The sequence below is a fragment of the Rhinatrema bivittatum genome, chromosome 6 (genome assembly GCF_901001135.1).
Source record: "Rhinatrema bivittatum chromosome 6, aRhiBiv1.1, whole genome shotgun sequence".
NCBI classification, from domain to species: Eukaryota; Metazoa; Chordata; class Amphibia; order Gymnophiona; family Rhinatrematidae; genus Rhinatrema; species Rhinatrema bivittatum.
In genome coordinates, this window is record NC_042620.1 from 218,184,545 (window position 1) to 218,197,337 (window position 12,793).

At 45.5% G+C, this 12,793-nt stretch overlaps 1 protein-coding gene across 7 annotated transcripts in view; it reads right to left on the reverse strand.

Annotated features, from left to right (window-relative positions):
* Positions 1-12,793, reverse strand: part of RPS6KA6 (ribosomal protein S6 kinase A6) — a 353,752-nt gene that overhangs the window by 181,260 nt on the left and 159,699 nt on the right. For 6 of the 7 annotated variants that reach the window (XM_029606558.1, XM_029606562.1, XM_029606561.1 and 3 more), the window contains one exon: positions 1,073-1,153. In XM_029606558.1, the coding sequence (XP_029462418.1) occupies positions 1,073-1,153 (81 nt within the window). Of the gene's footprint in view, positions 1-1,072; positions 1,156-12,793 lie in introns of those variants that run through there. The other variant, XM_029606563.1, reaches the window with a different exon arrangement.

Genomic DNA, 12,793 nt, shown 5'->3' on the forward strand with positions numbered 1-12,793 from the left:
CCCCGAGGGAGATCAGTGCCCGGCACCAGTATCAGTGGGGATTACCTTGGACTCCTGGGTTTGATGGAGGTCGATGCCTCCTCTCCATGGGGGTCGCTTCAGGGCATCACCGCAGCCACTGGTACCGACCCGAGCCCGGCGCCATGAGACGATGGCGACACTTCTGAGATCTCCCTCGATGCTCAGCCCAGTCTTTCCCCGGGACCGAGGAAGATGGAGATGATCCTGACGTCCTGGACTGCAACAACACAGACGATGGCCTATCGCCAGTACCTCTCTCCTGAGAGGGCCCCAGTGAGGGAGCGGACAGAGAAGGTTCTATGTCCATCTGTTCCCCTAGGCCTTTAGGTGTCGATGTCCCCAACACCGGAGTCGACAGATCAGATTTCTTGGACCCGAAAAGTTTCTAAATCTTATCCAGATGGGTGTGACAGCCTTCTGGGGTCATTTGATTGCAAAAACGACACTCCCGGACGTCATGCGATGCACCCAGGCAGAGGATACAGACCTCATGCAGATCCGTGATACACATGGTCCGCAGGCACTGGGGGATAATGGCAAAAACCAAACGCCATTAAAAAGAGCCAGCAAGTGGTTGATGACCAGCGCCCACCGATAAGCAACACTACTGGGAATCGCAAGAAGGGGGGGGGGGAGAAAAAAAAAAACCTTACCGCCCTACTGAGGAACCGACCAGGAAGAAGAGGGACCCCTGCGCAGGAAGTCAGGAAAAATAATGAAGATAGGATGAAAAAGAGCAGAGCTCCACAACCACAAGACGAAAGCTCCACGGAAGAGACTGAAGAGGGACCCCATGTGGACGTGTGGATAGTGGCATGCTGGGCATGCTAACTTTTCTGTGCTGGACTCCATTTGATGAGGTCACCCATGTGGGAGGGCTACCATTTTGCTTGTCCTAGGAAAAAATCTGTAATGACAAATGGACAGAAACTTCTTAACACAGCAATCATTTTCTTTGATTGAAAGGAAGCTTCTTTACTACGTAAAACGATGACTCAGTTCTAATTTACTAACTTTAATTATATAACTAGAGCAATGAAATATTACCAACCATAGTGCAATTTGACGATAAATGGATGATTTACTTCTACTAGTATATCTCTCTCCATCTTTGTGCGAACGCGATCTCGAACTAAAAAATAAATGTTTATCATCATGTAAAAAGACTTTACATAGTAACAGTTGTTTCAGAACAAATAAAAGACAAGATACTTACACAAGCAGATTATTCTTTAACCTTAAACCTTTGACTGAGTTATGCTTATTCTTTTGCACCATCAGCTCAATGCAGCAAAAATGATCAGATCTCATATGGTACTTGCTCTTATACAAAATTTCAATCAACTGGATTATATGACAAAAGCCATCAGAGTATTCATGTGACTAAGATCAACATTTATTGCTATATGAGAATCCAAATCTACTGCTCCTTTTCATTAACCCCACAGAATGCTAAACTCACGGGGGAAGGATTTTAAAAGGATTTATGAAAATAGGTGTTTACCCTTGGAAAAAGACCTTTGAAAAATTGCTTCCCCTCCCCCAGTCTACAGCAGCGGGGGGGTCATCAAACTATGGCCTATAACCTAATTCTATCCAGCCCCTGGTAGCAAGAGGAAGAACAATTTTTATGTGGCAAACGGGAAGTGCCAGGGAACAAAAACATCCACTGCTTGCTTGCTTAAGCTTGCTGCAAATCCTGCAAAGCATGAGACCAGCAGCAGATGAAGCACAATCCACGACCTCCCACCACACGCTCAAGTTACCCACATCGGAGTAAGCAAATGTTCCCAACCACTACTGGCAGAAGAGATCCACTATTGCAAGCAGTGCTGCAAATACAAAAGTGTTGTGGGGCAGAAAAGGAAGACATTCAGGTAAAAAAGGAAGGAGTGAAAGGAAGCGAAAGCAATGCAAGTGAAGGGAGAAGGGAAAGAAAGGGAAGGGGAAAAGGTAAAGGTAGGGAATGAAAGCAAGGGAAAAGTGAATGTGAGGGAAGGGAAGGAATGAAAACAAAAAGAAAGGTGAGGCAAGATTAAGAAAATGGAGTGTGAGGGAGAGGGAGAGGAAAAGGGTGCAGGAAAGTATGAGAAAAGGGAGTGATATAGAGAGCAAGGGTGTATGGGAGCGATGTGAATGGATGGGAGAGGGAGAGTATGCCACTCATGCAGTCCTCACTCCCCCCCTGGGTATGGTGCTGGTGGGGTTATACAGAGAAGTGGAGAGGCAGGTGTTATGGTTCCTTGGATGTGGCAGAGTTGTCAACTCCCTAGAAATATTTCTGGGAATACTGAATCCTACCTTGCCCCCCCCCCCCTTCCTCAGCATTCTGAATCACCAAAAGGGCCAGATTCCCGTCCATTGATCTCCAGCCTCCTCTGTATTAAATGCTTCATACTGCTCTTCCCTTAAAAGGTTTGGTGATCCCCCTGATCTACAGTGCGAGTATTTTTTTCAGTCTACAGTACAGGCTCATTCAAGGAGGATCACAACATACAGAGAAAATATAAAACAATATTGTGATTTTATTAACAAAGCTAAATCAATGTCATATATTATAATTTACAAGGGCAAAACAAGACTAAACTTACTGATAAAATTACACTGACAAGGTAATACAGATTTATTACATAGGTTTACTTTAACTTAAAACTAACATTGCCCTCAATGGGCCTTATTCAATAGCGCCTTCTTCAGAGTACAGAATGGGAAACCATTTCTGAATACCTAAGGAGAAATTTCTACTTATCTGATCATTTCCTTTTCTTTAACGACAAGTGAATCCAAAACCAGTGTGTTATGCACCCCTACAGGCAGATGGAGATGGAGCAAAGCTGACAGCACAGAATATATACCCATGCAGTGACATCAGCCTGCCAGTATTCTCTGCAAAAGCCAACGGTGAACAAACTTCAAAAACTTGATTATTAACAGATAACCATTCCAGAACTCAGCCAACAGGAAAACACTGAGCTCAGAATAATAACACTAGTCTAGAGACTGGATTGAAGAAGGTCTCATGATGGGAAAGCACCAACCAGGTGCAGCAGGAAAGGATCCTGTAGCAAGGACCTGCTCTCCTGGTGATGCACTGTCCTTTCACACTGAGGATATCTCCCCAAGGCCTACTGCCCAGGAGGGAAGGGTTAGGTCGGCCGTCATAGTTGGTGATTCGATTATTAGGAATGTAGATAGCTGGGTGGCTGGTGGGCGCGAGGATCGCCTGGTAACATGCCTACCTGGTGCGAAGGTAGCGGACCTCACGCGTCACCTAGATAGGATTTTAGACAGTGCTGGGGAGGAGCCGGCTGTCGTGGTACATGTGGGCACAAACGACATAGGAAAATGTGGGCGGGAGGTTCTGGAAGCCAAATTTAGGCTCTTAGGTAGAAAGATTAAATCCAGAACCTCCAGGGTAGTGTTCTCTGAAATGCTCCCTGTTCCACGCGCAGGTCACCAGAGGCAGGCGAGCTCCGGAGTCTCAATGCGTGGATGAGACGATGGTGCAAGGAAGAGGGATTCAGTTTTGTTAGGAACTGGGGAACATTTTGGGGAAGGGGGAATCTCTTCCAAAGGGATGGGCTCCACCTTAACCAGGGTGGAACCAGACTGCTGGCTCTAACCTTTAAAAAGGAGATGGAGCAGGTTTTAAACTAGAACAAAGGGGAAAGCCGACAGTCGCTCAGCAGCGCATGATTCGGAGAGAGGTATCTTCAAAGGATGCTAATGATGCATTAGAATTAGGGCATCCCGACAGTGAGGTCCCAATAATTAGAAAAATAGTCCAAGTGCCTGTAACTAAAAACTCACCTGAGTTAAAAAATTCTAACTTATCCCTATCAATTAAAAAGCAGAATGAAAATACAAACAAAAAACAAACTTTGAAATGTTTGTATGTTAATGCCAGAAGTCTAAGAAGTAAGATGGGAGAATTAGAATGTATAGCAGTGAATGATGACATAGACTTAATTGGCATCTCAGAGACATGGTGGAAAGAGGATAACCAATGGGACAGTGCTATACCGGGGTACAAATTATATCACAATGACAGAGAGGAGCACCCGGGAGGAGGTGTGGCGCTTTATGTCCGGGATGGCATAGAGTCCAACAGGATAACATCCTGCATGAGACTAAATACAAAATTGAATCTTTATGGGTAGAAATCTCTTGTGTGTCAGGGAAGACTATAGTGATAGGGGTATACTACCGTCCACCTGGTCAAGATGGTGAGACGGACAGTGAAATGCTAAGAGAAATTAGGGAAGCTAACCAAATTGGTAGTGCAGTAATAATGAGAGACTTCCATTACCCCAATATTGACTGGGTAAATGTATCATCGGGACACGCTAGAGAGATAACGTTCCTGGATGGAATAAATGATAGCTTTATGGAGCAATTGGTTCAGGAACCGACAAGAGAGGGAGCAATTTTAGATCTAATTCTCAGTGGAGCACAGGACTTCGTGAGAGAGGTAATGGTGGTGGGGCCGCTTGGCAATAGTGATCATAATATAATCAAATTTGATTTAATGACTGGAAGAGGAACAGTGTGCAAATCCAAGGCTCTCGTGCTAAACTTTCAAAAGGGAAACTTTGATAAAATGAGAAAAATTGTTAGAAAAAACCTGAAAGGAGCAGCTACAAAAGTAAAAAATGTCCAAGAGGCGTGGTCATTGTTAAAAAATACCATTCTAGAAGCACAGTCCAGATGTATTCCACACATTAAGAAAGGTGGAAAGAAGGCAAAACGATTACCGGCATGGTTAAAAGGGGAGGTGAAAGAAGCTATTTTAGCCAAAAGATCTTCATTCAAAAATTGGAAGAAGGAACCAACAGAAGAAAATAGGATAAAGCATAAACGTTGGCAAGTTAAATGTAAGAAATTGATAAGACAGGCTAAGAGAGAATTTGAAAAGAAGTTGGCTGTAGAGGCAAAAACTCACAGTAAAAACCTTTTAAAATATATCCGAAGCAGAAATCCTGTGAGGGAGTCAGTTGGACCGTTAGATGATCGAGGGGTTAAAGGGGCACTTAGAGAAGATAAGGCTATCGCGGAAAGATTAAATGATTTCTTTGCTTCGGTGTTTACTGAGGAGGATGTTGGGGAGGTACCCGTAATGGAGAAGGTTTTCATGGGCTGATCAAATCACGGTGAACCCAGAAGATGTGGTAGGCCTGATTGACAAAGTGAAGAGTAGTAAATCACCTGGACCGGATGGTATACACCCCAGAGTTCTGAAGGAACTAAAAAATGAAATTTCAGACCTATTAGTAAAAATTTGTAACCTATCATTAAAATCATCCATTGTACCTGAAGGTTGGAGGATAGCAAATGTAACCCCAATATTTAAAAAGGGCTCCAGGGGCGATCCGGGAAACTACAGACCAGTTAGCCTGACTTCAGTGCCAGGAAAAATAGTGGAAAGTGTTCTAAACATCAAAATCACAGAACATATAGAAAGACATGGTGTAATGGAACAAAGTCAGCATGGCTTTACCCAGGGCAAGTCTTGCCTCACAAATCTGCTTCACTTTTTTGAAGGAGTTAATAAACATGTGGATAAAGGTGAACCAGTAGATGTAGTATACTTGGATTTTCAGAAGGCATTTGACAAAGTTCCTCATGAGAGGCTTCTAGGAAAAGTAAAAAGTCATGGGATAGGTGGTGATGTCCTTTCGTGGATTGCAAACTGGCTAAAAGACAGGAAACAGAAAGTAGGATTAAATGGACAATTTTCTCAGTGGAAGGCAGTGGACAGTGGCATGCCTCAGGGATCTGTATTGGGACCCTTACTTTTCAATATATTTATAAATGATCTGGAAAGAAATACAACGAGTGAGATAATCAAATTTGCAGATTACACAATATTGTTCAGAATAGTTAAATCACAAGCGGATTGTGATAAATTGCAGGAAGACCTTGTGAGACTGGAAAATTGGGCATCCAAATGGCAGATGAAATTTAATGTGGATAAGTGCAAAGTGATGCATATAGGGAAAAATAACCCATGCTATAATTACACAATGTTGGGTTCCATATTAGGTGCTACAACCCAAGAAAGAGATCTAGGCGTCATAATGGATAACACATTGAAATTGTCGGTTCAGTGTGCTGCGGCAGTCAAAAAAGCAAACAGAATTTTGGGAATTATTAGAAAGGGAATGGTGAATAAAATGGAAAATGTCATAATGCCACTGTATCGCTCCATGGTGAGACCGCACCTTGAATACTGTGTACAATTCTGGTCGCCGCATCTCAAAAAAGATATAATTGCGATGGAGAAGGTACAGAGAAGGGCTACCAAAATGATAAGGGGAATGGAACAGCTCCCCTATGAGGCAAGACTAAAGAGGTTAGGACTTTTCAGCTTGGAGAAGAGACGGCTGAGGGGTGATATGATAGAGATGTTTAAAATTATGAGAGGTTTAGAACGGGTAGATGTGAATCAGTTATTTACTCTTTCAGATAATAGAAAGACTAGGGGGCACTCCATGAAGTTAGCATGGGGCACATTTAAAACTAATTGGAGAAAGTTCTTTTTTACTCAACGCACAATTAAACTCTGGAATTTGTTGCCAGAGGATGTGGTTAGTGCAGTTAGTATAGCTGTGTTTAAAAAAGGATTGGATAAGTTCTTGGAGGAGAAGTCCATTACCTGCTATTAAGTTCACTTAGAGAATAGCCACTGCCATTAGCAATGGTAACATGGAATAGACTTAGTTTTTGGGTACTTGCCAGCTCCTGTGGCCTGGATTGGCCACTGTTGGAAACAGGATGCTGGGCTTGATGGACCCTTGGTGTGACCCAGTATGGCATTTTCTTATGTTCTTACTTACCAGTACTTCCCAGAACACCCAGCCATGCAGGAGGAGATTAGCACCACCATTCAGCAGCCAAGGGCAGGAAGGTAGCTTTCACCTGTCCTTATTAAGAAAAGGAAATGATCAAGTAATTTCTCCTTTCTTAGCATACGGACAGGTGAATCCAAATCCAGAGGGATGTACCAAAGCTACTCCCAAACAAGGCAGAAGGCTGCCTGTGGTCTGATCAAAACCACACGTGCGAAGGCTGCGTTCTCCCGGGCCTGCACATCCAGGCGATAATAATACCTAAAGAAGGTGTGAAAAGAGGACCACATCACAGCTTGGCAAATGTCAACGGGAGACAACAATCTAACCTCCAGCTATGACACTGCCTGAGCCCTAGTGGAATGAGCCCTAACCTGACCAGGCAACGTCTGCTCGGCACCCACATATGCAGCTGTGACTATCTCCTTAATCCAGCGGGCTACTGTAGCCCATGATGCCAGCTCACCCTGTTTACTCCCACCATGGATTATAAACAGCCAGTCTGTCTTCCTGAGAGTTTCAGAAACCTTTAAATACCTCAAGACATGCGTCTTGACATCCAAAGGCCATAACAGGCAATATTATTCTTCCGCATCTCTTGCCCTGTCCAGAGACAGCAGGGAAACAGACTGATTCAAGTGAAACTCCGAGACCACTTTTGGCAAAAAAGAAGGAACACTCGTAGAAACGGCTCTCAGCAAGACAAGGCCTGCAGTTCGGATACTTGATGCACAGAACGAATTGCCACAAGAAACATCATTTTTAAGGTCAGTAGCCTCAAGAAAAGGTTATGCAGCGGTCGAAAAGTAGGGCCCATTAATAAATTCAGAACTAGATTAAGACTCCACAAAGGCACCAGTAACCCAAAGGAGGATGAAAATGCTTCACTCCTTTCAAGAAACGGGCCACATCTGGATGAGCCTACAAGGGCCCACCATTCTCCTGACTTTGGAAACAGGCAAGAGCTGCCACCTGTACCTTTAAGGAATTAAGGGCCAACCCTTTACTCAATCCATCCTGCAAAAATTCCAAAATTAGCAGGATCTTAACCGAATGAGGAAGAAATCCTCAATCTTCACACCAAGCCTCACTCACCAAATCCACACATAGGCTAAGCAAGTGGAGTACGTTTTTGCTCCTAGAAAGGTGGCAAATACCACAGTAGAATATTAATACTTCAGCAGCCAAGCCCTCTCAAGGACCATATCATAAGACAATCGATTTGGATCTTTGTGACGAACATGTCCCTGTCTTTTCCTGCAATGTACAAGGCTGAGATCTCCTGAAGATGCACTTCTGTCCATTCCATACACTGGGCTATTGCCTGTGACACTTGCTGGCTCTTAGTTCCACCCTGCAGATTGATGTAAGCCACTGATGGTGCATTGTCCAATATTATCCGAACGACTTGACCCTGTGATCTGAACTGCAAGCAAGCTAACTGGACTGAACACACTTCCAGCCAACTGATGTTCCAGAGAGACTCTCCCACACTCCTGCGCCCTTGTACTCTCAGCTCCTGACAGTGAGCGCCCCAACCCGGGAGGCTCGCATCTGTCATGAGTACTAGCCAGTCCGGTGATCTTAGATGATCCGCTTTTAAACAATGCAGTTGAGAACCGACCTTCATCGGCTGGTGGAGCCAAATCGAATAGTCTTGAGACTGTGGGATCCAACAAGACAGAAGAGTATGCTGAAGAAGACACATGCACCCTCGCCTATGACCCATTTTCACCATCAATCCAAGCACCTGAGGATAGGACCATACTGTCGAGTGTATTGTGTTTGTCAATCAGCTTCTGAATATGTCCTGTGAGCAGGAACACCCTTGCCCTGTTTTGTGTCGAACTGAACACAAAGATACTCTAGCGACTGTGATGGTTGAAGATTGCTCTTGGCCAGGTTCATGACCCAACTTAGCTCCTGCAACAAGGAGATCACGTTTCACAAGATCCAGAGGCTCTCTTCCAGACTCTTGGCCCAAATCAGCCAGTCATCCAAGTACAAGTGTACCAGGATCCCATCTTTTCTCAACTCCACCACTACCATAACCTTGGAAAAAATTCTGGGCGCGGTGGCCAAACCAAAAGGTAGCGTTCGAAACTGATAATGATGTTCCAGAACATCATTATGATGATGAAACGCAGAAATCACTGATGCTCTAGTCTGATGGGAATATGCAGATACGCCTCGGACAGGTCCAGAGAAGTTACGAACTCCCCCAACTGCACTGCCATTATCACTGAGTGCAAGGTTTCCATGTGAAAATGAGTCACATGCAAATGACTGTTGACTCCTTTGAGATCCAGTATGAGAGGAAAAAAAACCTTCTTGGGCATGAAATAAATGGAATATCGGCCCGTATTTTCTTGAAACTGCACTGGAACCACAGCCCGCAGGCTGAGGAGTCTTGACAATGTACACTCCACTGCCTGTCTCTTGTGCGGAGAGATGCAGGGAGACACCAGGAACACGTCCCAAGGAACACTGCGAAAGCCCAGCGCATAGCCATCCCTTATCACCTCCAAAACCCACTGGTCTGTTGTGATCTCAACCTTCCTCCGATAAAAAAAGAGGTAACTTCCTATCTCCTGATCCCAGAGGTGGGTCATCATATCTTCAAAGGGAGGCTTGGGATGCTCCACTACGGGAGCCTGCAACCTATCTGTACTGCCTGGGACTAAAGGACTGAGATCTACCCAAAGGTCAAGTCCTCTGAAAGGCCACTCCTCTGTAGGGTCGAAAACATCTGAACCCCCTAGTACTACCTCTCGTGCTGAAGGATCGCGGCACCTATTTCTTATCCTCTGGTAATCGAGGAAACGGGGACTCACCCCACTTATTGGTCATTTTCTCCAGCTCACTCCCAAATAAGTGCGAGTTTTTAAAGGGCAACCTTGTAAAGTTAGACTTCGAGGTTGTATCAGCCAACCAATTTCTCAGCCATAGCTGACCCCTAGTTGCTATTATTGAAGCCATCTCTCTGGCCAAACTATGGACCAAATCGCAGCCTGCATCTATCAAAAAGGAGGCTGCTGGTTCCATCAGTGTCTTGAAATTTACACCAGATTCATCGATCTCCTGAGAGAGCAGTAAACAAGAGCGAGCTACCAGGGAAGAACAGGAAGCTATCTGCAAATTCATTGCCATTGTTTCAAAGGCCTGCTTAAGGATAGCCTCAATCTCCTATCCTGTACATCCTTAAAGGCCGCTCCCCCTTCTACAGGAATAGTCGTCCGCTTGGTAACAGCACACACAAGCGTATCCATCTTCGGAAAATGCAATTGCTCTTTTGCAACTGGATCCAGACTCATCACCCTCTAAAATTAGCTTCTGGGGCACCCCATTCAAGATCAATTAATTTTTGAATGGACTCCATAATAGGAAAGAAGCATGAGGCTTAATGCAAGAAAAGCAAAATGGGATCTTTCTTTGGCTCAGACATGGATTCAGCCCCAGGTACTCCAGCATCTTCAATGTCTGGGAAATTAGAGCCAGTAACTCATCTCTATAAAAGAGCCTCAACATAGTTCTATACGTCTCCAATCATGAAGGAATTTCCCCATCCTCCAGGGAGTAAGGATTGGATTCATCATCCGTGCCATCTGGGTCCCTATTGGGAAGACCAGCTGCAGGCATACCCCGAGGCATACCTGCAGCACCATGTGTATGAGATTTAACCGCTTGCAATCCTGACTTGTTAAGATTGGCCAGGGCCAGGGATTGTGCCTAAAGGAAGGAGTACAGTCCTTCAAAAAGTTCTACCCAGGAAAAGGTAGAAGGATCCATGCCAAAACCAGGGGCAATTGTCCTATACCCACTGAACCACCTTCTCCTGCCGACAAACCAGTTAGGGGAGCTCCAAAATCAGCCAACCCTTCTGGCAGCTTTTTTCCATTCCCACACCAGGCTGGGAAGAAATAGGCTTAGTAAAATCAAAGGGGTAGATTTTCAAAGGGATACGCGCGTACCCCCCGAAAACCTACCCCAAACGCCCCCTGCACGTGCCGAGCCTATTTTGCATAGGCTCGGCGGTGCGCACAAGCCTCGGGATGTGCGTAAGTCCCAGGGCTTGCAAAAAGGGGCGGTCGGGGACATGGCCAGGGGGCACGGTTTGGGATCGGGGGCGTGTGTCGGCGGTCCGGGGGCATGGCCGAGTGCCCCAACACAGCGGCCTGTGTCGGGGCCTGCCGCACCGGCGCACGTAAGTTACTACTGCCCGGAGGCAGTAGTAACTTTTCCGATAAAGGTAGGGGGGGGTTTGGATAGGGCCGGGGGGTGGGTTAGGTAGGGGAAGGGAAGGGAATATGTGGGGGGGGGGGGGGGGGGTAGAAAGAAAGTTCCCTCCGAGGCCGCTCCGAAATCGGAGCGGCCTCGGAGGGAACAGGCAGCGCGCGCAGGGCTCGGCGCACGCAAGTTGCACAAATGTGCACCCCCTTGCGCGCGCCGCCCCCGGATTTTATAAGATACGCACGGCTACACGTGTATCTTATAAAATCCAGTGTACTTTTGTTCGCGACAGTGCCGCGAACAAAAGTACGCGCGCGCGTATGTTTTTAAAATCTACCTCAAAGAGCGGTAATTCTCACTGAGCCTCCAAACAGCACTGACACAAAATTAGAGGGAACACCAGGCTAAGATGCCCAAATATGACAAACACATAAGGCAAGGCACTTCAGCTTCTTCACTATGGGCACCATCAGTCTGCCAATATGCCCTAACAGGTGTTTGACAATAGTGCACCCAAAAATTAGGCACTCCCAAACTGAGTTCCCCCAGGATGCTCACATAATGCGTGCAAAAAAGCACGTGCGTGTGCATGCAAAAAAACGCATGTGTTCTGGAAGGCACTCCTATGTGCCCAGTCGCCCAACCAAATATACAACAGGCCGCACAGTCGGGTGCACAAGCACGATCCGATGGAAACTGAAGAGGGCAATCTGCGGCACACAAAAAATACGCGGAAATGTCGCCACGGCCTACCACATGGCAAACCAGAAGAGCCTTAGAGCAGGACCTAGCCACAAGGGCTGCTCAACCCGCCAGGCTGTCCCCCGACCCATGAATTCCACCAAAAGGTGGGAACGACCATCGGGTTGCGCACCAAGCACAGAGACCGGGAGGGCGGGGGGAGGAATCCCTACTCAACTCTCCCTTACTTTTTTTTTTTTTTTTAAATTACCCTTTACCTAAGCTCAGCCTGATATGGCTGAATACAAGGTCTGTCTCTGGGTGCAGGGGAAGAGAGCATAAACCCTCACTGCTGCACTCTGCTTTCTGCACCTGCTTGCCTTTCAAGCTTTTTTTTTTAACAGGTAATTCTACGGCAGACCAAGGAACTTATCTGAGGGACCACAGAAATCACCTCAGGAATTCTTAACTGAGGAAGAGACCATAAGGTATCACCAGAGGAGAATGGGGCAAATTAAATTTCCTTCTTCTTTTCTCCATCTAAACTTAAAGCAATCCCCAGTAGGGAGATGCACATCCACCATCTGCTGGAGACAGAGAATACTGGCAGGCTGATGTCACTGCAGGGGTATATATACACTGTGATGTCAGCTTTGCTCCATCTGCTGGTAGATGTGCATAACCCATTGGTTTTGGATTCACCTGTCCATATGCTAAGAAATGGATGTTTTCAATTATATCACATAGCTTTCTTTTTAGGATGCCACACCATGACACCAATGCCAAAAGATGCAAAGCAAAACTATAGTAGTTTACATAAATAATGTTTCAGTTTGTTAATATTTTAAGATCATGTGATTATAATCCACACTGAACATTTGTTTTGCATTTTGTGGAACCAATTTTACATACATAAAATCATGAATTAGCCTATCAAGTTGAAAAGTAACTCAAGCTCTAATTGACTTAATAGCGAGATTAAAGTCCACACAACAGACCTATGCATTTTAGAA